Genomic DNA, 26,067 nt, shown 5'->3' with positions numbered 1-26,067 from the left:
GGTTCTAAACTCGTCTTTTCTAGCCAATCACTATAGAGTTACCCTGCCCACCTACGCACAGCCCAGACCCAACCCCCTCCTTGCCTGCTGCTCCGCCCGCTTCCATACAAGTCCTGCTTCCGCTGAGCGGCGTGGAGTGCAGCACCGCCCGGTTGGTGTTTTGGCAGCTGTCTGGAGTCCCTCATCCACCAATCAGCAGGAAGCAGAGTCCATCCGCCTCTGTCCTCGGAGGCTGTCTTCCGTATAGGCCAATTGTTGTGAGGCAGGCGCTCCCAGGATCTTGTCAATCGCCCACGGGCTGTCAGGCTTGAGCCAATCAGCGTGAAGCACCGGCGGGTCCCCGCACGCCCGCTCGGAATGCAAGCGGCCATCTGCGGTCCATCAGTTCCCCTTGGATCAATCACGGCACAGCTCTATGGGGCAGGACCCGCCTCCCAACCCTGGAAGCCTCGCGGTCGAGCCAAGCGCTCTGTCCAGTCAACGAGCGGCAGAATGCTCGGCTCCTCCCCCGTAGGCCCACGTGAGCGGTGAGGAAACGCAGGGGCGGCTTCTAGGTGCTGCCGCCGCCGCCGCCGCCGCCGCCGCCGCCGCCGCCGCCGCCGCCGCCGCCGCCGCCGCCGCCTCGGAGCCCGGGCCTGGGGGGCGGTGGGGCGGCGCATGGAGCCCCCGCCCCCCGGAGCTGCCAATACTGCCACTGCGCTACACACAGGTGAGCCCGGGGCTTGGAGGGTGGAGGGCCCGTCCGTGACCCCACGTATCCTTCCCGCCCCCGCGCGAGGGATGTGGCTTGGCCCGTGGCCTGCTGGTGTTCGACTGCCCACCGCCGCCACCACGGCTGGTGGACCTGCCTGTGGTATTGTCCCCTCCCTTCGCCCCTTGTAGTGGATCTGACCGTGGCCTGACCCCCCTTCCTGTTTTATAATGGATCGGTCTGCGGGCTTGTATTTTCTCCCCACCCCACTGTACAGTGGACTCGTCCGTGGTCCTGCCCCCACCCCCACTTATAGGGGAGCAGTCTCTAGCATTGTCCGATTACTTGACAGGAGGTGCATCTGAATGTTTTTCTCCTGTCCTTAACTTTCAAGGGCCCCGTCTGTGGCCTTGTTTGTTCCACCACTCCTGTTCCTTGTAGTGAATCAATCCATGGCGTTGTACACCCCCCACCCCCTTTAGCAGTGAGTTAATCTGTGAAGTTGTATACCTGCCTCCTCCAGTCCCCCAGCGCATTAGTCCACGGTTTTATCACACACTCTGTTTTAGGGTGGACCCGTCTAATTGCCTGTACTCACATCCCCCTGGTCATCAGCCCATTGCCCTAACCTTTTTTTTTTTTTTTTTTTGGCTGTTGCCCCAGTCCCTGAGATTCTCCCTTCCTTTTAATAGTGGGTCAGATCAGTGCTTTTTATCTCCCCATTTTCAGTAGCCCAGTCCATGGCCTCGTTCTCTTCTCCTTTTAATTGGTCTGTGTGATGGCTTTTCACCCCATCTACTGTGGTACAGTCAGTATGCCTTTCTGCTCCCCTTGCACCCCCCCCCAAATAAGATGAGCCTTTGCACTCCCCCACCCCCACCTTTGCAGCGGATCTGTTCATTGGCCTCCCTGCTACCCATGTGCTTGCATTCAGGCACACACCCCCATGCCCTCCCCTGAGTCCAGTGTGCTTTGTAATCCCTCTTCCAGGAGGGGGTTTTATTTTCCCCCTCTTTTCCTTGTGATGGATCAGTCCATGCCTTCCCTGCCCCCCCTCCTTATCAGTGGCTCCTCCCTTGTGCTTGTTGAACCCAGGGCTTTTTTACTCTAGAATACACCCCCTCGTATACATCATTAACCCCTAAGACAGTCTGCCTCCCTCCAATAAGTGGGTGCATCAGAGAGTGATAATGCCCTTAGGAGCTAATGTTTACTGAGTACCTACTAGGTACCTGGCAGAGAGCTTTGTATCAGTGAGCTCATTGAATCCTCACCACAACCCTGTGAGATAGGTACCCAGGAAAGTTTCAGCATAGGGGGTTCAATACATTATTGAGTAGTAAGTACACTTACTGTGTAGTAAGTACACAGTTAGGCTGCCCCTCAGAACACAGACTAATTTTTGAGGCTCCCCTCCCTCACTTAATCCCATCCCACCTGAGACCCCACTCCTCAAACACCAAATTACTTACCATCTCCAAGCTTTTGTTTTTGCCATTCTCCCTGGGACTGCAGAGCTGTCTCCATTCCACACCTTGTCTGAGCACCCATCCACCCCCAATCACAGCAGCTTATGACCTGAGTGACTTAACCACTTTCTCTCTGCCTCCGCTTCCTCAATTCTAAAATGGAGGAATCAGAACCAGAACCCCCTCCAGTGTGAAGCATCGCTGGGAGTTAATAAAATAAGTCACCTCCCTGACCTCACCTTCTGCACCTTATCCTCCCACCTCTATGCCAGCCACACTGAGCTCCTCACTCATTCCCAGATGCAGCAGATGCAGTCCAGCCTCAGGGCCTTTGCTTCGGCTCTGTTTTCTGCCTGGAACGCTCTACCCCCGATCTTTGCATGATTCCTTTCAGAGCTCTGTTCAGATGTCAGCCTGTCCCTGACAATCTGAAGCTGCATATGTAGCAGGCCTCAGATCCCTTCTTGGCTTGACTGGTCCCTTTGCCCTCGGTCGCTATCAGACACATTGTGTAGTTTACCAGTTTATTGGCCCTCCCCATTAGAATAGGAGTCCCATGAGGGCTTACAGTTTCTTGTCCACTTATTTATTGCTGGGTAGATATACCTAGTATATAGTAGGTGCCCAGTAAGACTTTATCACATGAATGAATGTGAAAAATATTATTTTAGACAGATCAGGGTTGGGGGGAAGATGGAGATGAAGAGGGCATATGAGAGCTAGTTAAAGAAGCTAATTGGGACTGTTCATTCAGCAAACACTTAGCACCTACTGAGTACCAGGCACTCTTCTAGGTGCTGGGGATACGGCAGGGAACAGAACAGGCAAACATTCCTGTCCTTGTGGAGCAGACGTTTGCTAAAAGTAGGGGAGATGGACTATATAAATAAAACAGTAAGTAAAATTAGATAGTATGTTAGACAGGCGCTAAGGGGGAAAATGAAGTAGGGAAGATAGGGAGAGAATATGGGGGTGGTTGAAATCTTAGGCACTGGGCAGGCCTCCCTTAGAAGGTGACTCTTGAATTAAGGCCTGAAGGAAATCAGGGAGGAAGCCATCAAGTCTAGGGGAAGAGTGTTCTAGGGGCAGAAGGAACAGCTGGTGCAAAGGCCCTGAGGTGGGATTATGCCTAGTGCATTCAAGAAACAACGGAGGAGGCCAGTGTGGCTGGGGCAGAGTGGAGGGAGGGAGGCAGGCAGGAGACAAGGTTAGAGCGGTGATGGGAGCCAGATGGTGTAGGCCATGGTAATACATAAGGTTGGAGAGTGGGGGGATGGAAACAGCTAATACATGAGCTGAGAGCTAACATTTGTTGAGTGTCTACCACATGCCAGAGATATTTTTCTAAGTCCTTTACATATATTGGCACTTAATCCTCACAAAAGCCTTTACGAATCATATATTTGGAGGATATTTTGCAGATGCAGAAACAGACCCAGAGAGGTTGAGTAACTCGCCCGAGGTCACACAGCTAGAACAGGGCAGAGGAGCAGGAGACCAGAGAGCCAGAGAGAAGGGCTTTGCAAGAGCAGACAGGTTTATTTGGCACACTGGATCACACAGAGGAGGAATTCATTCTGCCCAGGAGATAGGAGAACCTGAGGATCGTATAATAGAGTTCATCAGATGTGAGAAGGGGGAGGGGTATCTACGTGTCCTCAGAGATGGGAACTGGGTGAACTCACAGTACCCATGATGCAGGGTGCCAAGCTCATGGGCACTTTAGTCTTCATACAAAGGCCCTTGCCACAGATGTTCACGTGGCTTGCTACCTCCCCTCCTTGAGGTCTCTGCCAGCATGACACTTCCTCGGGGAACCATCCCTGCTCACCCCATGGGAAACACCATCCCCGAAACCCTCGAGGGTCTTGCCTCTCTGTCTCACTTTATAAGGAGCTGCTCTTGTAAAGCACTGGGACCACTGCCTGCAGCCAGGCTGCCTGGGCTTGAACCCCAAGTCTGCAAACTTCCAGCTGCATAACATGGGGCAGGTGACTGAAGTCTGTGCCTATTTCCTCCTCTGGAAAATGGGAGGATCATAATAATGCCCACCCCCACGGTGTTGCTGTGATGATTACATGAGTTACATGATGAAAACGGTGTGTGACACACAGTAAGGGTTGTATGACTATTTTCAAAATTCACGTCATTATTCATAGCATGCATGTAGGTGTCTAACAGGCCTCTGAGATCTCCAGAATTGACCTCCTGATCTTGCCCCAAACCCTGCTCTCCTGCTGTGCTCCCATCTCAGAGGGTCCCAGCTCCATCCTTCCAGGCACTCAGGCCACACACCTAGAATCACCTTTGATGACGTCTCTCTAACTGACCCCCCCCCCGCCGCCCCGCCGCCATACTGTTTGATGAGCCAGTCCCGCTCACTCTGTTTCCACATTTTGTCCAGAACTCAGCCATCCCTCCCCAGTTCCACTGCAGCCGTGGCCATCACTCACTTGGACGGTCGCCATAGCCTCGTCAGGCCCTCCAGCCAGTTCTCCTCACTATAATCAGAAGGATCCAGTTAAAGTCCAGGTCACGGCCTGTTGCCCCTCTGTTCACAGACCTCATGTGGCTCTTCTCTCAGAGTCAGAGTCCTGGCAGGGCCCACAAAAGCCTCACTCAGCCTGGCCCCCATAACCCCTCTCTTCTCACCTCGCTACTACTTTTTGTACCCTTACTCCTTCCTCTCTGATCTTGCCTGACTCCTTGCTCTTCCTCTGATCTGCCCTGTGCGCTCCCGCCTCAGGGTCATTCACCCTAGCAGTGTCCTCTGCCTGGATCACCCTGTTCCCTGGGTCATCGCTGACCTGACTCGCTCACCTCATTTAGGTGTTTGCTCAAATGTCGCCTGCTCAGGGCCTACCCTCCCCTGACTACCCTTTTCAGAAAGAACCGCTCCTTCCCTGAGTCCTTTTTTCATAGCTCACCATCTGACTTACTCTTTGACTCATTTATCTTCTTCCTTAATTGTCTTCCCCACTGAGATGAGAATTTTTGTTTTGTTCACTGCTGCATCCCCACCCAGCCCCCAGCCCACAGTAAGCACTCAAGAGATGGTTGCTGAATGAATGAGACAAAGAGACGTAAACACATCTGAGTGAGGCAGATTACTAGGCCTCTTCTGAGGGATCACGTGGGAAATACGATAAACAAAACGTGAAACCCCGTGTGCTGTCAAGGCTTGGAGCAAACGATCAGATATTACCTTAATTAGTAGGTCCGATCACGACTGGAAGAGGATCTGGTAACATTTCCCGTCTTGGCCACCAGGAGTCACACTGGACTCTGTGCCTCTGAGACAAGCAAGTCTTTGAAGTCAACTCAGTAAAGCCTCTGATGACAGGACTCTCAAATGTGGACACTTTCATGGCTTTGTGACTTGTATAATGGCCTAAAACTGTGTCCGCCCTGAACTTCAAAAGAGCTCAGACAAGAGAGACTCATGCTGATCATATTGTATATTTCATTACAGATTAAAGAATGAAGGATGGTTCTTTAAAACCTGGTTTGAAAGGTCTTATTCTTAACCCAACAGTCCCAGCCCGTGAACAGTCGATTGATGAAAGCTTGTTCCTTAATGAATAGGAAGCTCCGTGTTCATTTCCAGTTCACCCTCCAATTTAGCGAAGAGGGCAGTTTTGGGGTTGGGGAGAGGGGACGTGCTGAGGGAACAACGTCGGAGCAGTTTAGCCTAACAGTTTACATGCTTAGATAATGGGAATCTGACTGCATGGGGTCCAAATCCTGGCTGTGCCATTTGGGCTCCATGGCCCATAGGACGTCATCTGGACATTTTGTACCTCAGCTCCCTCCTCTGTAAATTACCAATGATAAAGAGCGCCTACTTTCCCAGAGTTGTGATAAAAGATACATGAGTCAGTACCTATAAAAATAGCAGTACAGGTCTGCATGCCCTTATCCAAAACCCTTGGGGCCAGATGTGTTTCAGAATTTCAGATTTTTCAGATTTTAGAAAGGTAGCAAGGTGCACATACAAAATGTTACATAACGCCCTCAGTAATCAACCACATTCAGATTTCTGTAGCAGAATGTAGGAACAGTCAGCACTAAGTGAGGATCACTAAAGACCGGAAAGGACTTCATTGATTTCCAATCTGGTTTTGCTGCCCAAAGGGTGATAAAGAAGTTTTCTGGTTTTTTGGGTTTTTTGGTTGTGGTTTTTTTTTTTTTAAGATTTATTTATTTGAGAGAGCAAGCTCATATGTGCACAGGGGGAAGGGCAGAGGGAGAAGAAGAGTGAGAATCTCCAAGCAGACTCTGCGCTGAGCCCAGAGCCCGATGCAGGGCTGGATCCCATGACCCTGAGATCATGACCTGAGCCAAAACCAAGCGTCAGGTGCTTGTCTGACTGCACCACCCGGGCACCCCAAGAAGTTTTCTGTTTTTAGAGTTTGGGGGATTTTGGAATAGCAGATAAGGAATTATGAACAAATTGGAAACTAGATTCTATTAAAAGCTTATCATACTCCAAGCATGTGATACCTAATCTGTAGAATAACTCTGTGAACTTGGTATTACTAGTATCCCTATTTTACAGGTGAGCATGTTATTTTCCCTATTTTAAAGATGGGAAAGTTGAGGCACAAAGAAGTTAAAGAATATGCCCAGGGTCTGGGCCCCTGGGTGATTAAGTCCATTAAGTGTCTGCCTTGCGGCTCAGGTCATGATTGTAGGGTCCTGGGATCGAGCCCCGCATTGGGCTCCCTGCTCAGCGGGAAGCCTGCTTCTCCCTCTCCAACTCCCCGTGTTTGTGTTCCCTCTCTCGCTGTCTCTCTCTCTCTCTCTCTCTGTCAAATAAATAAATAAAATCTTTGGGAAAAAAAAAAGAGTGAGAGAGAATATGCCTAGGGTCACACTGCTAATAAGTAGCAGAACAAGGATTCCAGTCCTGGCAGTCTGGTTCTAGAGCCTGAGTGATTGTCTGGTAGGCCATATTGCCTGATTGGAACAATACCAGCCAAGCATTATGAACTCAGCAAATGTTAGTTATTGCTGTTACCAAGAAGGAGGACCCAAAGGGACAGCAACAGGCCCAAGGAGTGCAAAGTTGACAGAAGAAAGCAGGCATTGAGTTTCAGGAAAGCTTCAGAAAGGCCAGGCTCCTGTGGCTGGGACTGGAATGATGGGGAAGACTTCTAGAGAGAAGAGAGCAGCCCTGCAGGGCATGAACGAGGTGCTGGCAGAAGGGGCTGGCAGAAGGAACCTCCTGGAAAACTTGATATTTAATGTGGCAGAGGTTGCAAATGAAAACGTTCAGGTGAGGGAAACTATGCTAGTTTTCTATTCCTGCTATAACAAATTATTGCAAATCGAACTGCTTAAAGCAATGCAAATTATTATCTTGGCACTCCAGAGGTCAAAAGTCCAGCCCAGCCTCACCAGGCTGAAACCCAGGTATGGGCGGGGCTGCATTCCTTTCTGGAGGCTCCAGGGCAGGATCTGGTTCCTGCTCATGCAAGCTGCTGGCAGTATTCAGTTTGTTGAGGTTATAAGATTAAGGTCCTTGTTTCCTTACTGATAATCAGCTGAAGGTCGTTCCCACCTTTTTGAAGCCACCATATTCCCCCAGCTTGAGCCTCATTCTTCCATCTTCAAAGCCAGTAAATGGCAGGTCAAGTCTCTCTCATGCTTTGAATCTCTCCTGCCTCTTCTGTCATTGCAGCTCTCAGAGCTCTCTTTCTGCCTCTTGCTTTTTTTAGTAAGAGTTCCTGTGATTAGATTCAGCTCACTCACATAATCCAGAACAATCTCCCTAAGTTCTGTACAGTAGTACCCCCCCATCCACAGCTTTGCTTTCCGCGGTTTCAGTTACCTGCAGTCAAGCAGAAGATGGTCCTCCTGACCTGTCATCAGAAGGTCAGTGGTAGCCTAACACTGTGTCTCAGTGCCTACGTCATTACCTCATCTCGTTATACGAGTATTTAATCATCTCACATCATCACAGAGGGTGAGTACAGAACAATGAGATATTGGGAGAGCACATTCACAGAACTTTTATTCTAGTATATTGCCATCATTGTTCTATTTTAGTATTAGTTATTGTTAATCTCTTATCGTGCCTGATTTATAAATTACACTTTATTGTGTGTATATGTATAGGAAGAAACATAGTTATATATAGGGTTTGGTACTGTCCACAGTTTCAGGCATCCACTGGGGGTCTTGAAACGTATCCCCTGCAGATATGAGGAAACTACAGGAACCTTAAGTTCACCTGCGAAGTTCCTTTTGCCATGGACATAACATAACATATAGGTTCCAGGGATTAGGATGTGGACGTTTCTGAGAGGGCCATTATTTTGCCTACCACAGTGTGACCTCTGGCCCCCCAAAATTCACGTTTGTCTCACATGCAAACTACATTCACACCATCCTCTTGTCCCCAGAAGTCTCCTTCTGGGGAGTCGTCCAAAGCCAGGCTGAGGGCACATAGAATTTAGTCTGAGGGTGTTTAGGGAATGATGGTGCTTTGGGAACAGAAGCGGAGACAAGATGGAAAGAAAGGACTCCTCCTCCTGCTGACCTTGGTCGCCTCCTGTGTTCACAGCCTCTCAGCTCTGAGCCATCTGCCCTCCAGGTACCCCTGGGATGGCGTGAGCACTCCGCCAGCGATGGACCCCTCTGTGACGCTGTGGCAGTTTCTGCTGCAGCTGCTGAGAGAGCAGGGAAACGGCCACATCATCTCGTGGACCTCACGGGATGGCGGTGAGTTCAAGCTGGTGGATGCTGAGGAGGTGGCCCGGCTGTGGGGGCTGCGTAAGAACAAGACCAACATGAATTACGACAAGCTCAGCCGGGCCCTGCGTTACTACTATGACAAGGTAAGGCCTCTGGGACCAGGACTGGAAGCTGCCGACATTTATATCGGTTATTTCGTTTCCCTGTCTTAATTGTCATAGCTATAACTTGGAAAACAGAATTTACTATTTTTTACCCTACCCTCTCATACTCTCAGACCAATGTTGGGCACCCCAAATATTTATCTCAGGTATTTTCTTTTTCTTTTCTTTTCTTTATTTATTTGAAAGAAAGAGAGTAAGTGAGAGAAAGAGCATGAGCAGGGGGAGGGGGAGAAGCAGACTTCCCCATTGAGCAGGGAGCCTGACATGGGGCTCGATCCCAGGACCCTGGGATCCTGACCCGAGCCAAAGGCAGTTGCTTAGCCAACTGAGCCACCCAGGCACCCCAGTCTAAGGTATTTTCTCTGTCTTACTACTTTAAGGCTGAAACCTTCATAGTAATACTAATACCCCTACTTACCCCTTTTCTGAGGTCCCCAAGTTCATGCTGTTCCACTACCCCCCACACAACTTTTCATTTTCTTGCCTTATTCCTATAGCTAAACATTTGGAAAACAGTATAATAATGACTTCCTTATCCTGTCTCCTGGAACTGGACCAGTCCTGGACTCCTCAGTTATTTCATAATCTGCTCTTATTCCAGAATAAGAATTCCAGAATAATCTTATTCCTAGCATCATAACGTCCATGGCAATATTATACTAACTTTTCCTTATCTCATCCTCTAGGATTGTGAACGCTTTTGTCAGTTCTTTTCTTCTCAAACCTCCAGAACAACATGTATAATGCCAGCTCCACACTCCATTCTCATGCATTCCCAAAGCAACACTGGCCCACCCCACCCCAGCTTTTATTATTTTATCCTCTTATGCCTATAGCTAAAATTTTACATTTTCCTCATCCTCTCAGATTCTTAGACAAGTGCTGGATTTCCTATTCCTCACAATAAACCAGTTATTTCATTTTCTTCTTTATCCGAAACTTCCAAAGCAATATTAATGAATATTCCCTTTTCATTCATTTTCTGAGAAACAAAAACCCACCCTGTGACATACCTGACCAGCATTAAGATGTCTCTAGGGTGCCCTGGTGCCCCCCAGATGCCTTTTGTCCCCCAGAACAGTCCTGGACCTATGCTGCACACTGTAAATCATAGCATTTATTCCATTCTCATATTTTATTCCTTTAGCTGAAACCACCAAAACAATATTGAGGCCACCTCATTCTGTGCCCTGAAACCACCACAGCATTCTTGAGACTGTCCAGACCTACCCTGAAATATCTCAGACATGGTCTGCGATCTACCCAGCCAGCCTTGAGATTCCCTCCAGTACTTATACCAGTATTTTAATGCTCCTGTCTGGTTGCTGTCAGTCACTTCGTTTTCTAATTGCCTTAGCTTAAACCTGTACCACAATATTTTTTAACGTTTTTGAAGATGTTATTTCTTTATTTGAGAGAGTGAGCAAGTGAGGGGGGCGGAGAGAGTGTGTGAGTGCGAGCGCACATGAGCGGGGTGGGGGCCAGAGAGAGAGGAGGAAGCCAACTCCCCACTGAGCAGAGAGCCCAATGCAGGGCTCGATCCCCGGACCCCGGGATCATGACCTGAGCCACCCAGGCACCCCTTAAACCTGTACCACAGTATTAAGAATGAGGCTCCTCAGTTACAGCTAAGTCCAGAAATAAATTATGACAACTCAGAAAAAGCCCCAAAACAAAAAAGAATGAGGCTCTTCAGCCTGTCCTCCCTAGTGACCTTGCCCTGTTCTACCTCTCTATCGATAGCTTTAAATAATCCTCTTTATTAATAATTCACTGCTACATTCTTCTCTATTAATTTAGTCTCTTCCAGTATTTACATCAGTTACTACATTTTCCTGTCTTACTGCATCAGCCACACTCCCCAGCTGTCCTGGCAGCCACCCCCAAGGCCTGGCCCTGTTAGCCCACAGACTCTCCGGGTTCCAGGAGCCAGGAGGAAAGCCTGTCCCTGCACTGGTTCCCCTAGGTGGGGCCTCTTGTGGAGAGGTGCTACAGGGTGTGGGTGTGTGTCTCTGAGGAGGGAGTGGGGGTACTGAACAGTTGGAGATGAAGAGTGACGGGAAGACCTGGAGAGGGATGGATGGGAAGGAGACATGGAGGGAAGGGCAGTAGACTAAAGAAAGAGTTGTGGAAGGGAGAAGAGGGAAAGGGGAGAAACTGGGAAAACTACAAGACAGGGGAATCACAATGGGGAAGAGAGAAGCCCCCAAATTGGGAAAGATGTGGGTGAGAAGTGGGCTGGGGGGGTGCCTACTTGGGGGCAGATGTGTTAGTGGAATGGTGTATATGTAAAAAGCCAGGAGAGGGGCAAGAAAGACCCTAGGAGACACCCCTCCACCCCCTCTTCCATACCCTCCCTCCACTGCGGCCCTCTCAGAATTCTAAGGCCCTTTATCCTGTCTGCTTCCTTCCCAGAACATCATCCGCAAAGTGAGCGGCCAGAAGTTCGTCTACAAGTTTGTGTCCTACCCTGAAGTCGCGAGGTGCTCCACTGAGGACTGCCCGCCCCAGCCTGAGGTGTCTGTCACCTCTGCTGTGGCAAATGTGGCCCCCACTGCTGTACATGCTGCCCCCGGGGACACAGCCTCTGGGAAACCAGGCACACCCAAGGGTGCAGGAATGGCGGGCCCCGGGGGCTTGGCGCGCAGCAGCCGGAATGAGTACATGCGCTCAGGCCTCTACTCTACCTTCACCATCCAGTCCTTGCAGCCACAGCCACAGCCGCCCCCTCATCCTCGGCCTGCCTCTGTGCTCCCCAACACCACCCCTTCGGGAGCAGCAGTGCCCCCGTCTGGGAGCAGGAGCACCAGTCCCAGCCCCTTGGAGGCCTGCCTGGAGGCTGAGGAGGCTGGCCTCCCTCTGCAGGTAAGGACTGGAAGATGGAAATTCAGTAGGAGGGCGGGTATACAATTCCCAGATGAGGAGGGCTGCTGGCAGAAGGGACATAGACATTCTATTTAGATACCATGGAAGGAGGGACACACAAGTTCCCTGGGAGAAAGGGTTGGGGAGGATAGCCATGCAAGTACTAAGAACGTATTTGTTTAATGCATAGGTTCTCTCAGCTTAGCATTCATCAGAATCACCTGGAGGGCTTTTGAAACGACAGATTTCTGGGGCCCATCCACCACCCCTAAAGTTTCTGATTCTGTGGATCAGGGGACAAGCACGAGAATTTTTTTTAAAACTAGTTTCCAGATGAGGCATATGCTGCTAGCCCCTAAAGCAAAATTTTGAGAACCACTGCTTTCATGAATGAGGGCAGTATCCCCAAGAGGCCCACCCTTAGGGGAAGCCCTGTCCCGCAGAGAAAAGCCTCCCCAGAAGCAGCCTCACATCCTCGGCAAAGCGTCACGTCCTGCTGGTGGACCTGTCTTGATGTGTAGTCATGCCCCGCCCCGTACGAAGGACAAGTCCTTCCAAGACAAGTCCTTGGCTTCATTAGCCCAGCAATCCTTACGCGCCCCCTCTGCCCGCCCCACCTCCTCTCCCAGGTCATCCTGACCCCACCCGAGGCCCAGAACCCTAAATCAGAAGAGCTGAATGTGGAGCCCGGGTCGGGCAGGCCACTGCCCCCAGAAGTGAAAGTGGACGGGCCCAAGGAAGAGTTGGAAGTCGCAGTCGGTGGGGAGGCGGGGTTTGTACAGGAAGCCGCTAAGGCCGGGCCGGAAGTCCCTCCTGCGGAGGGCGTGCCAGCCCGGCTGCCCACGGTCGTCATGGAGACTGCAGCGCCGGTGGGCGGCCTCCCGGCTTCCACTGCTTCCAGCACAGAGATTGCCCAGCCTCAGAAGGGCCGGAAGCCCCGGGACCTGGAGCTCCCACTCAGCCCCAGCTTGCTGGGTGGGCCAGGACCCGAACGGACTCCAGGATCGGGAACTGGCTCTGGGCTGCAGGCACCGGGGCCAGCGCTGACCCCGTCCCTGCTACCTACGCACACATTGGTGAGTGCCTGTGAAGAGGTGGGGCGGGCAAGGGAGGAGCTAGACTGCAAGGGCCAGTGCGGTCATCTCTGGGTGAGCGGGAGGGTGGAGCCTCCGAGTGCCATTGGCTGGAGGGACAGGGCTTGATTAACGGGGAGGGAGAAGCTGGTCTCTGGTGCCAGGGCAAAGGATGGGCTTTTGGAATGATGGGCAGGTCTGGGGGGTTTTGTGGGCGGGGACTGAGAGGCCTTGGGCAGGGCAAAACTTTTCTGGGTTGGGGCATGGCTTGGGGATCCTGCGTGGGGCTTTTGGGGCTGGGATTTCCTTAGTGGGTTTCCTGTGAGGTATATGGGTTGGTGGGATATAAGAGTTGGAGGTAGATCCTAAGCTGTTGGGATGGTGACGTGTGAGGTTTGAGAACAACATGCGGATGGGGTCTTGTAGGTCTCGCCCAGTGAAGCTGGAGGTGGGCTCTCAGGACCTGGGAGGGGTTGTCTGTAACATTGGAGAGGTGTCATGGGCTTGATCTTACAGTCAGGGGGTAAGCCTGTACACTTTGGGAGAGTGAGCTCAGAAGGCTGAGTGGGAAATCTGGTGGGACTGGAGCCAAGTTCCTTCCATCTTCCCACACCTGCTCTCTACTCACTTGAGCTCCAACCACCCCTTCCCCGCAGACCCCGGTGCTGCTGACGCCCAGCTCGCTGCCCCCCAGCATTCACTTCTGGAGCACCCTGAGTCCCATTGCACCCCGTAGCCCAGCCAAGCTCTCCTTCCAGGTAGGATCCCCTTCCCCCATCTCGGAGAGGGTGAGAGACCCCAGCATGGTCCCCATGCGTGATCTTTCCCTATTTCTGTCCCCAGTTTCCGTCCAGTGGCAGCGCCCAGGTGCACATCCCTTCCATCAGCGTGGATGGCCTCTCAACCCCCGTGGTGCTCTCCCCAGGGCCCCAGAAGCCATGATTACCACCACCACCACCACCCCCTTCTGGGGTCACTCCATCCATGGCCCTGAACTTCTCTCCAGCCAGCCGTCTCAAGGAGAAACATAGTTCAGCTGACAGACTTGTGCTCTAGTTGTGGTGGGGTAGGGATTCTTAGGAAAGATCTTTTAGTAACCCTTCCACAGGAAACATACAACTTCTCTCTTCTTGGTCAGTTCCCTAGTGGCCGCCCTTACACGTCTCCTACAGCAGTGGTGGGGACGGTTTATTTATTTATTTTTTGAAGGCCACTGAGAGGAGCCTGGCCCAACCCTTTTGAGGGGTTGGTGAGGACATCTCCCCCATCTCCATATTTTCTCCCCAAGATGAGACAATCGGGGTCTGGCTTGAGAAGGACCTTTCTTTATTTATTTCTCAGCCGGCCCTTGGGAAGCTGAGGGAGCCCTGTCTCCATTTTGGGGTGTGAGTGGAAAAGGTAGCTTGTTGTTGTTTATTATTCCTGGCCACACCCAACGGCCCAGGAAGCATTTGTGCTGTTCAGCAGGTTGGGAATCTTGGCCAAGGAAAGACTCACACCCTTGAAGTAGGAATTTCCACCCCCCCAGCCTTTCTCTCAGATACCACCTTTTCGGCCAGGGAGGAATGCCCCTTTTGTTCTCCCCCCGAGAAGCCATTCCTGTGTCTGCCAAACTCCTGGGGTCCTGCCTGTTACCTCCCAATGGAGGGTTTTTTTGGGGAGCTGGTTCCCGTCTGGGGGACCCCTCCAGCCAGTACTCCAGGTCTCCTTGTCCCCCACCCCTTGCCATTTTGATAGTATAATCTATTTTTAAACAGGGCTTTTCAATAGGGGAGAGGAAAGCATCTCTTCCTATATCTGAGATGGGGTGGGTGGGAAGGAAGGGATTGGGGGGGGGAATCTTCCTGCCACCCCCAAGTGTTTATTTTTGATACCAAACGTGTATTTTCAGCTCCCTCCCTCCCAGCCCCCCAATTTCCTGCGGGCGGGTACAAAGGACCCTTTAAGTGTCCCTGGAGTTGGGAGGGAGGAATGGGGGACATAAGTCCTGTCCTATCTGAATTCCAGGCTGGAGAGGGTGGGTTCACAGGACTCCTGGGCTCCCTCTTGTCAGCACCGGCCCAGCCCGGGCCTGGGGACCTGGGGGTTGGTGATTTGGGGGACGGTGCTACACCTGTCTCCACTGTTTGTTTTACTTCCCCAAAAATGGATCTTTTTTTTTTCTAAGAGTCCCAGAGAATGGGGAATTGTTCCTGTAAATATATATTTTTAAAGGTGATGCTGGAGGCTGCTAGCCTTTTTTCCCCCGAAGCCATTGGGACTGACTGTGACAGGCGTGAGCTTCTGTGAAGGGCAGCGAGGGTGTGAAATTGACTGTGAGAGAGAGCGTGACCGCGTGCATGGGAGACTGCAGATTGGTAGCCCCAGCATGTGAAGAAGAGAGAAGGTGTGGAAAGCTACGATCGCGCGCGTGTGTGTGTGTGTGTGAAGTCGCGTGTGTTTGTGAGTGGCAGCTGTAACCACAAATCACACCAGGCCTATGTAAGAAATTATGGCCCTGTGCCCGAAAAATCACTGTGAGACCGAGTGCAGATTAAGGTTCAAGAGTCTGGAGGTACGCGGGACGTCCCGTTTAGGCACAGGTAGCGGGAACGGCACCCCTGACACCGTCTGACAGGCTGATGGTGGTGAGCAAGACAGACTGAGTGACCAGAACAACGTGTGAGCCCATATGGGCATGAAGGTGTGGCGGAGATAGATGGTCAGGGACTGGGTGCCAGCGAGAAGGTTGCCTGTAAATAAGCAGGTGACTACGTTTGGGAGATGGATGGTGTGTGAAACTTCGTGCAAGGCTGTCGTAGCGACTGAGGTCCTGGAAGCCTTGTGGAAAAGAGCTGTTTGTGTGAGAGAAAATGGCTGTGAGGCCCAAGATCCAAGAATGCGTGACCATGTGTGTGAACACCGTTCATGTGAGACTGGCAAAGACTGTGTGAGAAACTGAAGAAAAATTGGCTCTGACAGGGGGAGCATGAGGCTGTAAGCGTGTGTGTGTGTGTGTGTGTGTACCCGAGACCAGTGGCAGATTGGTTACAGTTACTACTCCAGTCTGGCCCAGAGGTTCAGGGACTGGGACAGCATGAGAGAAAAGGATGGCAAGGCCGAGTGACCGAAACAGTATGAGAGACCACATAAGTGTCTGAGTGAGAGCCAAGGAGGAGCATGGTGCCATGTGAGAGAAGAACCAACGGCCGAGCAGTGTGGGCACGTGTGCAGGTATGCGAAACATGTCATGAGGGACTTCAGTAGGACGCCTTATGTGTGGGAAGAACAGAGAAGACAAGACCCTGGGATTGGGGGGATTGGTGTGTGGGAGAAGTGGGTGAGGCCCTACTCGTGTTCAAGTGTTGCTGCTGAGGAAACGATGGCATAAAGGACCAAGGCCAGCCGTAAAGACTGTGTGACACTTTGAGAGCCTCAGAGCACTTGGGAATTAGTGACCACAGATGGCAGAGGCTGACCAAGGAAAAGTGATGATGCTGGTGAATGGGCGACTGAGGCAGTGGCCGAGAGATTGGTTGTGTGGGGGTGTGTGTGAACGTCTCTGCAAGACACTTAGAGGCCATAAATGAGGCCTGGGTGTGCCGCATGCCCCTTGAGATGTGAGATGAGGTGACCGAAGCAGCATCAGAGGTGCTGTGTGATGGTGTGTGCGTGTGCATCTTAGCTTCCACCAGGGACTGTGGGTGTGCGAGATGGGGGCCTGGGTGAGAAGGAGTAGGAGAGGTGGTGATTGAGTTCGTGTGTGAGAAAGTTCCCGAGAGACCAGCAGGGGCTGTAAATCAGGGACTGAGTGGTAAAAACATCTAAAGGCGTGACTGCATTTGTGTGCCTGTAAGAAACTGGTAAGAGATGTTGGTGATCATGGCTGAATGAGGGAGGCTGTTAAGACGAGAGTGTGTGTGTGTGTGTGTGACACTATTAGTAGGAGACCAGGAATTCATGACAGAGAAAATGACCACGAGCGTGTGACTAAGGGCCAGTCCAAGAGGCTGTGGGACTGAGTATGTATGTGAGCCTGTTCCTAAGCCTCCTGGTAGAGGCTGCAGGTCCAGAATTGTGTGTGTAACTGTGTTAAGGAAGAAAAGTAACAGAAAATGACCAAGACCAAATGAGACTGTATGAGAGACCACAAATCAAGTGTGCCAGGCATGGGAAAAAAAATCCACTTCCTCCATTGGTCTCTCCTCCTCCATCCCCTGTACTGTCCTCTCCCAGTTCTCCAAAATTTGAAATTCTGGAGTTTCCCAGGGCTTCACCTAGGATTCTCTTCCTGGTCCAGTCCCAGCAGTTGAGACACAACTTAATCCCCCCACCGGTGATGCCCACATTTTTTACCTCCAATCCAGACTCTTTGTCGCACGCATCGGAATCTCTCTAGAATTTTGACGAGTGGTTTATCCGTCCAGTGCTTGTTTATTGAGCCTGGCAGACCCAGCAGTTACCAAACCAGACACAAACCCCTGCCCTTTAGCAAGCAGGTGTTTTAGTGAGGCCAATGGACAAGAAACAGATAAGTATGTCATCATCAGTGCAATAATTTCATGAGAAAAGACTTGGCTCATGCTGTTTAGATAAGAAAGCTGCAGTCATTTCATTGCGCAAACATAGGGAAAGAAAGTGCCAACAGTTCTCTTCCCACGGGGAGTTCTCGGGGTATACCGTTTAGGTGCAAAGGAAGTATTGATTATAACATTATTACCAGGGCAACCAGTGATTAGAAAAAACAGCCAACTGGAATCACAGGTTTCTGGGGAAATTTCTTTCCACAGGATAACACAGCGCTGAGGTCTAAAGTCTTGGAATCTTAACAAAGCCCCTTTGTTCAAAGCGTACTTCCAAAAACACACCTGTCTGATCAGGAAACAGTACATGTGTAATGGATACAGATGTCAACACACCTTATCGCCCCGTAACGACAGACCAACATTCTTGAGAAAATTCTCTTTTAACAACCTGACCAAATCAAAGTCTATTACTCTGGGCTAATTTGCAGAACAGTACCTCACCCTCCACGAACGCAGAGGAAACAAGACCTTGCCTTCCTAACTTTCTTTGACTCCTTTTTGTTCATTAAAGAGATTCCTGGTTTTAAAGTGAGCTCTGGAGTTCCACTCATCAGGGCTAATAAGAAACAAGAAAAGAGGGGGCTCCTGGCTGGCTCAGTCGGAAGAGCGTGCAACTCTGGATCTCGGGGGTTGTGAGTTCGAGCCTTATGTTTGGTGTAGAGATTACTTTAAAAAAAAGGAAAAAAAAAAAGATAAGAGTGGGTCCATGGAGCTTGGTTTTACCTGCATGGAAAGGGGCTAAAGAGGACTGAACAGTAAAAGAAGGAGCACTTAGCATCATCTTTACAGATGACGTCTACGAAGAATAAGAGGTGTCGATGGCTAGAGTGGCTCTTGAAGTGTGTCTCCCAGACCAGCAGCAGCAGCGTCCCCTAGGAGCCTGTTAGAAATGTACATTCTCGTGTCGCGCCCCAGACCTACAGAATCAGAAACGGGGGTTGGGGGCAGCACTCTGTGATTGTTCATACCTTCCAGGTGATTCTGAGGCACACTAAGGTTTGAGAGCCCCTGCACTACAGAGTGACAGGGGTCCCATACAAAAAGGGTAGCTGGGGAAGGCTTCTTGAGAGAGGGGACATTCTGTGTCTGTCTCTTTTAGAGCATAAGCCCCTCGAGGGCCAGGATTTCTGACCGTCTTACCCTCTGCTCCGTCCAGTGCCAGGAACAGCATCTGACACCCAGTAGGGGCTTAGCAAGTGTTGAATGAAGGTATTTAACACACAGCACCTACTGCATGCCAGGCACTGTTCTGAGGACTTTAAAAAAATCTTAAACTTCCAATCTTTGCAACAAACTGCTGTAGGCTTGGGGTGGGGGTGGGGGGTTGTCTCCTATCCCCAGTTACTCTGAAAGAACACAGCCAAGCTGATTCCCTCCTCCAGGCCAGTGTGTTGGGGGGGGGGTTCCCAGCAGGAGCCCTGTGACAGCCGATATCCCCAATTCACTCTCAAACCCTCTCCCCACACTCTTTTCAGTTCCCCTTCTCACTTCCCCCGCTGCTGACCTCCCCTGCCCTCGATGACCGATGACCGCAGGCAACCTCACTTTCAGGAAAGGGGATGAAGCAGTGATCTCGCTGCCTGCCCCACTCAGTCAGGAGCACCGCACTGAGCTCCTTTCACCCTTGTGAGGTTGACCCCATCGTTGTGGTAGAGACCGCATTTCCGGGGGGGGGCGGTAATTGAGGCTCAGTGAGGTTCAAGCGACTTGCCCAAGGTCACACAGCTGGGAAGTTTATGCTCCATCTCCTCTCAGTAAGAATGTGCCCAGGGGACACTGATTGAGTGCTAAATATTTGGTGGGCAGGGCGTGTTTGCTGGGGATACAGTGACAAGCAAGATCGGACCAGGAGTGAGACAGGAAGTTGGTGGGGGGCAGGAGGCTTCAGGGCAAAGGTGCCAGTAGAGAAGTCGGAACTGCTGGGACCCTGCATGGCGCCCTCCGCATCCCCGCCCCCGCCTCCCCCGCCCCCTCCACTCCCAGCTGCCCTTTACCCGCCCACTTCCTCCTGGTCCAGTTCCTCTTTGCCACGGATCCCAGAGCCAGGTCACCCTGTACAAAGCCAGGCCTCCTCCCCAGTAGGGTGGCAGTACTCGACATGGGCATACGGGGACACGTTCCTCAGCTGCTGCTGCTGCTCATCCTGCTGCCGGCCACAGGTGAGTGCAGGAGGGTCCAGCTGGCCCGCAGGGGCGCAGGGACCCATCACACCGCTGACCGTGCCCCCCCCACCCTATTCCAGGCTCAGCCACCGTATTCTGCTACACCAAGTATGAGGAGTCCTCCGGCTTGTGCAAGGGCCTCCTGGGGGGAGGTGTCAGTGTGAAAGACTGCTGTCTCAACCCTGCCTATGGCTTCCAGGAGCCCGGCAGCAAGCTTTGTCAGGCATGCAGGTGAGGGGGAGCCTGGGGTACAAGGGCCACCCAGAATTGGGCTCTCTCCTTCTCTGGAGTTTCCAAGGGTGACTCCAAGTCTCTGATTGCGACCAGAGCTTGGGGTTTCTCAGCCTTGGCTCTACTGACATTGAGGGCCAGAAAATTCTTTGTTGTGGGGGCCTGACCTGTGCTTTGCAAAGCCCGTGTTTTGCAGCATCCCTGGCCTCCCATTAGACGCCAGGAGCAACTCCCCCCAACTGATGGTGACAGCCAAAATCCTCCAGATATTGTCAAATGCCCCCACCCTGCTCCGGGGCAGAGTCACCCCAGCTTGAGAACCACTGCCATAACTTACATTTACTGAGCCCCTCCTGCCTACTGGAAGCATTGCAGAGGTCAGGGGTAGCTGGAGGATTTCTGAGGGTGGCTTTAGGCTCCTAATCATGATGCCAGCCTACATGTAATGAGCCCTTACTGTATGCCAGACACGTTTTCCCACAGCTTAGCATATATCCCAGGTACACCATGGGAGTGGGGAGCTTGAGGGTTTTGGAAGGCAGCCCTGGGCCCCTAGTAAGGTCAACAGTCGACAGCTATTTAGTATTATGCCGTGCATGGAGCCGGGGAGAGATCTGGAGTATTTCTCTTCTTTTTTTAAATTTTTTTAAAGATTTTATTTATGTATTTGACAGACAGAGATCACAAGTAGGCAGAGAGGCAGGCAGAGAGAGGAGGAAGCAGGCTCCCTGCTGAGCAGAGAGCCCGATGTGGGGCTCGATCCCAGGACCCTGGGATTATGACCTGAGCCTGAGCCGAAGGCAGAGGCTTAACCCACTGAGCCACCCACGCACCCCTGGAGTATTTCTCTTAAGTTTTTTTTCTTGAGAGAGAGCAGGAGGAGGGGCAGAGGGAGAGTTCCACACGCTTCAGTGTGGAGCCTGATGCGGGACTCCATCTCACGACCCTGAGATCATGACCCGAGCCAAAATCAAGAGTTGGTCGCTCAACTGACTGAGACACCCACCTCCCGCCGCCCCAGGTGCCCCAGACCTGGGGTATCCCTGACGGGGTCTCTAAGCTCACTGGGACCATGGCTCCTATTAAGAAGTTTCCATTTGCCAGCTACCAAGCATGGTGGTGGCCTGGTAGGTTTCTGAAGCAGTTCTGGGCCCTTAGTCCTACATTTGCTTACTGCATGTCCGGCACTAGACTTGGGGGACTTCAAAGGGTTCCAGGTCCCCGATCATGAGGGTCAGTGGTATTATTAAGTACTTACTGTGTGCCCTCCTCTTCCCGTTCGATCCCCAGCATCCCTGAGGGGTAGGTGCTCTGATCAATCCATTCCACGTGCATTTATCCTGCACATCCGCCTATGCCTATGCCTGCCCTCACCCCGCAGTCCCGTACACCGCCCCCTCCCCCGCCCCGGCCAGCTCAGGCTAGGGTAGCACTCGTGCGCTCCCCTCGACAGGCTCCCACGATGGTCCCCGTGGTCTGCATGGGCCCCCTGCTCGGTGACCTGCACCGAGGGATCCCAGTTGCGGCACCGGCGCTGCATAGGCCACGGTGGGCAGTGTGCCGAGAAGGTGGAGCCCGGGACCCTGGAGTGGCAGCTGCAGGCCTGCGAGGACCGGCCGTGCTGTCCTGGTGAGGAGGCTCAGCGAGGAGGCTGAGCACTGTCGGTTGGCTGGCCCTGGGAACGCAGTCAGGGCAGGGGCCCAGAGGGTAGGACAGCGCCGCCTGACGTTTGCAAAGTGCTGAGGAAGAGGTCGGTGTGGCTGGAGGAGAGCTGTGGGAGGCAAGGTCCAAGGAGAGGCCCCCTACCCCCTACCCCCCATCCTTGTGGGCCATGGTGAGGACACTGGCTTTTACTGGGTGCTGGCGGGCAGAGGAGAGATGTGATCTGACTCCAGGTGTGACAGATCCCTCTCACTGTCCGGAGGAGGGCGGATGGTCTGTGGTGAGGGCTGAAGCAATAGGACCAGCGGGAAGGCAATGGTGGTGGATTGTGTGTGGCAGAGGATGTGGGGCACACAAGGAAGCAAGGACCCCTGAATGATGGCCCCACTTCCCTCCTGTCCCCTCTCTTCTCTCCCACAGAGATGGGTGGCTGGTCCAACTGGGAGCCCTGGACGCCTTGCTCTGTCACCTGTTCCAAAGGGACCCGGACCCGTCAGCGAGCATGTAATCAACCTGCCCCCAAGTGTGGGGGCCACTGCCCAGGAACACCACAGGAGTCTGAGGCCTGTGATACCGAGCAGGTCTGCCCTAGTGAGTGAAGGCCACTGATGCGGGGACCGGGGACAGGTCTGGGGGGTTACGGCAGGGAACTTCCAGGAACTTCCACACTGTGACCATACTTGGTGTCTCCCCACACCCCCTATCCCACTACAGTACATGGGGCATGGGCCGCTTGGGGTCCCTGGGGCCCCTGCTCGGGGTCCTGCAATGGTGGACCCAGAGCGCCTACCCAGAGACGAAGCCGAACGTGTTCTGCACCTGAGCCCTCCAAGGAGCCTCCTGGGAAGCCATGCCCAGGGTCAGAGCATGAAACCCGGCCCTGCTCCAGCCTGCCACCCTGCCCAGGTACACAGGGATGAGGCCTCTGACACTCTGTTTTCGATTTGGGCACAGATGCTCTGCTGTCTCAGGGGACAGAGATCTTCAAGCATGTGACCATGGAACCCTTCAGTTTGGGGCAGTCTGCCTCAAGGGTCTAGGGGCTGAGGGGGGTGGGGGATGGAGGTGGCCTTTCTTCTCACACCTATCCCCCACCCCCACAGTGGCTGGGGGCTGGGGGGCATGGGGTCCCGTGACCTCCTGTCCTGTGACCTGTGGCCTGGGCCAGACCCTGGAAAGCCGGAAGTGTGATCACCCTGTGCCCCAGCATGGGGGCCTCCCCTGTGCTGGTGAGGCCACTCGAGCCCACATCTGCAACACAGCCGTGTCCTGCCCTGGTCAGTAGCTCGAGATGTGCCGTCTCTGTGCCTAAGCCCCTCACCCACCCCTGCTGCCCTGTTCCCACTGCTGATGCCTTGTTCCTGCCTCAAATGCCCCCATTCCCAGCCCCAATGCCTTGGCCCCCACCTCTCCTCACTGTTGCCCCTTCCGCCAGTCGTCATTCCTTCCTCCAGATCCCCTCACTGGCTCCCTGTCTCTGCAGTGGATGGAGAGTGGAGCTCCTGGGAGGAGTGGAGCCCCTGCACCCGTAGGAGCATAGGCAGTATAAACTGTATGGAGATCCCGGGCCAGCAGTCACGCTGGAGGAGTTGCAAGGGCCGTAATTTTGGTGGCCGGCGGTGCCCCGGGGAACAGCAAGACATCCGTCATTGCTATGACATCCAGCGCTGTAGATGTGAGTGCCCCCCACAGACTCCACTGTGAGGATGGGGCAGCCTGTGTAGTGGGGGGGCCCTCTGCCTCTCCCTTGGACCCCGCATCCCTGCCACCTCTCTCCGTCTCCCTCTCACCACTCCACTGAGACCTCTCACTCTGACTCATTGCAGTGAAAGGCTCGTGGTCGGAGTGGAGTTCTTGGGGACTGTGCATGCCTCCGTGCGGACCCAACCCCGTCCGCACCCGCCAGCGCCGCTGCACGGCCGAGCTCCCCAACTTCGCGTGAGTCAAGGGGCAGAACGTGCCCAGAAAGGGGGTCACGAGATCCATATGTGAGCAGTGAGGGTGGGAGAGTCAGCTCAGCTCCCCACAACCAGGACATCCGCCACTGGGTCTAAGGTGCCTGCCTTGACAAGTATCATTCATCTCCCTCCTGCCCAAGAGGAGAGACACTAAAGAAGCAGCCGAGAAAGGGGCTCCTGAGGGGAGAACGGGTGGCCTCTGTGCCCTTCCAGAAGTCTCTCATTCAGTCCCTCAGCCAACACGGCCACTCACTCAGTCCTTCCTGCGACCATGCACTCAGCCCTCTCGGTTACCCACACTTCCATTTGCTCCTTCGGTCACTCAGGCCTTGGTCCGCTTACTCATTCCTTCAGTCCCCCCGCATCTCACTCAACGTCTCACCACCCCAAGATGCTTGAGGCCTTTTCCGCGACAGTTGCAGACACAGAGAACCCAGGTCCTGTGGGTTCCCTGAGGGCTCCTAGTCGGCAGGGCCCTGCCAGAAGGCAGATGCGGAGCAGTTGGTACAGGGAAAAGGGGCTGACACCCTGCCCCGGAGCCAGGAAGCTGATCAGGTCTCACCCTGCAGGAAGGGGTCAGGAAAGGCATTCCCAGTGTCAAGACTGTGTGAGCAGAGTCCTGGACCCTGGTGACCATTTCCCAAAGCTGGTTTCCTGGCGGCCCAGGTGTTAGCGGAAAAACACTCACTCCTCCCTTCTTTATTTCCACATACGTCAAGCCGCTAGATGAAGTGGGAGATTTTCAGCTCACGGAAGGCCTGCCATCTGGGAAATAGTCTCCAGCTCTGGGGTTTCTAGTGGGTCCTGAAGAGGAGTTAGAGGTGTTGAGTGGAGGCAGGAAGCACTTGACAGAGTAGAGAAATGAATGGATTTGATTGAGGGAACGGGGGTGAGAGTGAATGAATGGAATGCTTGTCTCGTGGGAGGAACAAGCCAGGCACAGACCATTCTGGATGTGGGACTAAGTCTGGATAGAGTGGAAGAGAGAAAGATTGGCTTGGGGCAGGCATGTGGGCCCCAAAATAAGGCCTCGAATACCAGGGCAAGACATTTGGTTTTGTTTTGTTTTTTTTTCCCCAGTGGGCAATAGGGAGAGATGTAAAGGAATTTGGAGGTAGGAGAAGGTAGCTCTTGTTAACTAATAACAATTACTAGCATTTATTGAGTACTTACTGTGTACCAGACACCACCCTGAGCACTTGACCAAAATGAACTCGCTTATCCTCACTTAGCCCAGTAAGCTGGGTCTTATTATTCGTCCAATTATTCCCATTTTCCAGATGAGTACAGGGAAGATAAAGAAATTGCCCAGTATCTCATAGCTAACAAATAGTGTTGGACACAGTAGGCACTCAATAAGAGTTTGTCGAATGCATTCTTGCCTTCCCTGAGTTTCTCCCTTCCATTCCCCCTCTATTGCCCCAGGCCCACCATTACCGTGGTCGAAGGTCAGGGTGAGAAGAACGTGACCTTCTGGGGGACACCATTTCCGCGGTGCGAACCTCTGCAGGGGCAGAGGTTGGTGGTGGAGGAGGAACGGCCATGTCTACACGTGCCTGCCTGCCAAGATCCTGCGGATGAGAAGCTCTAACACCTCCCTCTCCCACTCTGACACCCTGCCCTCCCAGACCTCAATAAATGGGCCACTTCCCCAGGAGTGGGGCAATAGCATCTTCTAGGCCAAAGGGTACAGCACAAGCAGGGTCACACTGGCTTGTTGTGGAAAACAGTATTTTCCACTGTGGTCATAGTTTGGCAGAAGTGAAGTGGAGTATCAGTCCCTGTGCCGCTGCCTTAGCTCCAGGGTCTGCCTCCCCCACCCCCACCCTTTGCGCAGCGTCGCTGGGGGCCCAGCACGTCCCTCTGCAGAACTCCGGGTTACAGGTTTTCTGGTTGGCTACTCGCCCTGGCGGGCACTTTCTGATTGGCCGGCATGCCTAGGTTCCCACCCGCCAGAGCCCCTTGGCTGGCGGGTTCCGCATCAATCAGGCACCGAGCAGAGGCGGCAGAGGCGTGGCTGGGGTTGGCACCCAGCCGCGCGAACACCTGCACCCACCCACTCCCAACAGCCCAGATCCAATGCCGCAATTAGCGGAGACCGAAATGGGGGTGGCGGTCTGCCGGGGGTGGACCGAGGAAGTGCCTGTGAGGTGCTCTGAGCTGGGGCGGGAGCGAAGAGAAGCCAGAGTCAGCACCTGCCAGAAGGGGCCCCTGAGACAAACCCAGGCACAGATTCCTTTAGTATTTGTGCATTCATTCAACATTTTATAGCGTCTACTGTATACTAGGACTAAGTCTGGGCATCTGGGATGGAGGAGGACTGATAGAAGGAGAGGACATGTGAGCGAGGGAACAAACTCAGAATATGCGATCCTTTCGTTGAACATTTTTTTCAACACTTATCAACGCCTACTGTATACTAACAATAGCGCTGGACCTCATGGAGAATAGAGGAGTCAGAACAGCACGTGTCTCCACAGTGAAGGGAACAAACCCAGACACTAATGCTGTTAGCATTTGCTCATTCA

The 26,067-nt window shown here is 52.9% G+C and overlaps 2 protein-coding genes across 3 annotated transcripts; both read left to right on the top strand.

Moving 5' to 3' along the window:
* Positions 1-577: 577 nt before the first annotated feature.
* On the top strand, positions 578-15,179 carry ELK1 (ETS transcription factor ELK1). 2 transcript variants are annotated; one of them, XM_080795044.1, is made up of 6 exons: positions 578-709; positions 8,729-9,002; positions 11,439-11,888; positions 12,518-12,964; positions 13,618-13,719; positions 13,805-15,179. In XM_080795044.1, exons 2-6 carry the CDS (start codon positions 8,793-8,795, stop codon positions 13,901-13,903), a joined length of 1,308 nt encoding a protein of 435 aa, XP_080651170.1. In that variant the 5' UTR covers positions 578-709; positions 8,729-8,792; the 3' UTR covers positions 13,904-15,179. The 2 variants fall into 2 exon arrangements, with proteins under 2 accessions (XP_080651170.1, XP_080651169.1); XM_080795043.1 differs by lacking the exon at positions 578-709 and having other exon boundaries at positions 8,043-9,002.
* Positions 15,180-19,555: 4,376 nt separating this feature from the next.
* CFP (complement factor properdin) lies at positions 19,556-25,235 on the top strand. The gene is made up of 9 exons (XM_080795045.1): positions 19,556-19,685; positions 19,769-19,919; positions 21,373-21,548; positions 22,002-22,172; positions 22,296-22,487; positions 22,685-22,858; positions 23,065-23,256; positions 23,408-23,519; positions 24,965-25,235. Exons 1-9 carry the CDS (start codon positions 19,625-19,627, stop codon positions 25,128-25,130), a joined length of 1,395 nt encoding a protein of 464 aa, XP_080651171.1. The 5' UTR covers positions 19,556-19,624; the 3' UTR covers positions 25,131-25,235.
* Positions 25,236-26,067: the final 832 nt, after the last annotated feature.

Source organism: Martes martes, assembly GCF_963455335.1.
Source record: "Martes martes genome assembly, chromosome: X".
NCBI lineage: Eukaryota > Metazoa > Chordata > Mammalia > Carnivora > Mustelidae > Martes > Martes martes.
The sequence above is the reverse complement of the archived record's forward strand: the minus strand, read 5'-3'. Positions and strand labels throughout refer to the sequence as shown.

What these genes read in the sequence shown, in the direction of transcription:
- CFP (XM_080795045.1), top strand. Translation starts at nt 19,625, where the DNA reads ATGGGCATACGGGGACACGTTCCTCAGCTGCTGCTGCTGCTCATCCTG. An exon ending in CATCCTGCTGCCGGCCACAG is followed by an intron (nt 19,686 to 19,768) that starts GTGAGTGCAGGA and finishes ACCCTATTCCAG; the next exon opens with GCTCAGCCACCGTATTCTGC. An exon ending in TGACATCCAGCGCTGTAGAT is followed by an intron (nt 23,257 to 23,407) that starts GTGAGTGCCCCC and finishes GACTCATTGCAG; the next exon opens with TGAAAGGCTCGTGGTCGGAG.
- ELK1 (XM_080795043.1), top strand. Translation starts at nt 8,640, where the DNA reads ATGATGGTGCTTTGGGAACAGAAGCGGAGACAAGATGGAAAGAAAGGA. An exon ending in TGCGTTACTACTATGACAAG is followed by an intron (nt 9,003 to 11,438) that starts GTAAGGCCTCTG and finishes CTTCCTTCCCAG; the next exon opens with AACATCATCCGCAAAGTGAG. An exon ending in TGCTACCTACGCACACATTG is followed by an intron (nt 12,965 to 13,617) that starts GTGAGTGCCTGT and finishes CCTTCCCCGCAG; the next exon opens with ACCCCGGTGCTGCTGACGCC.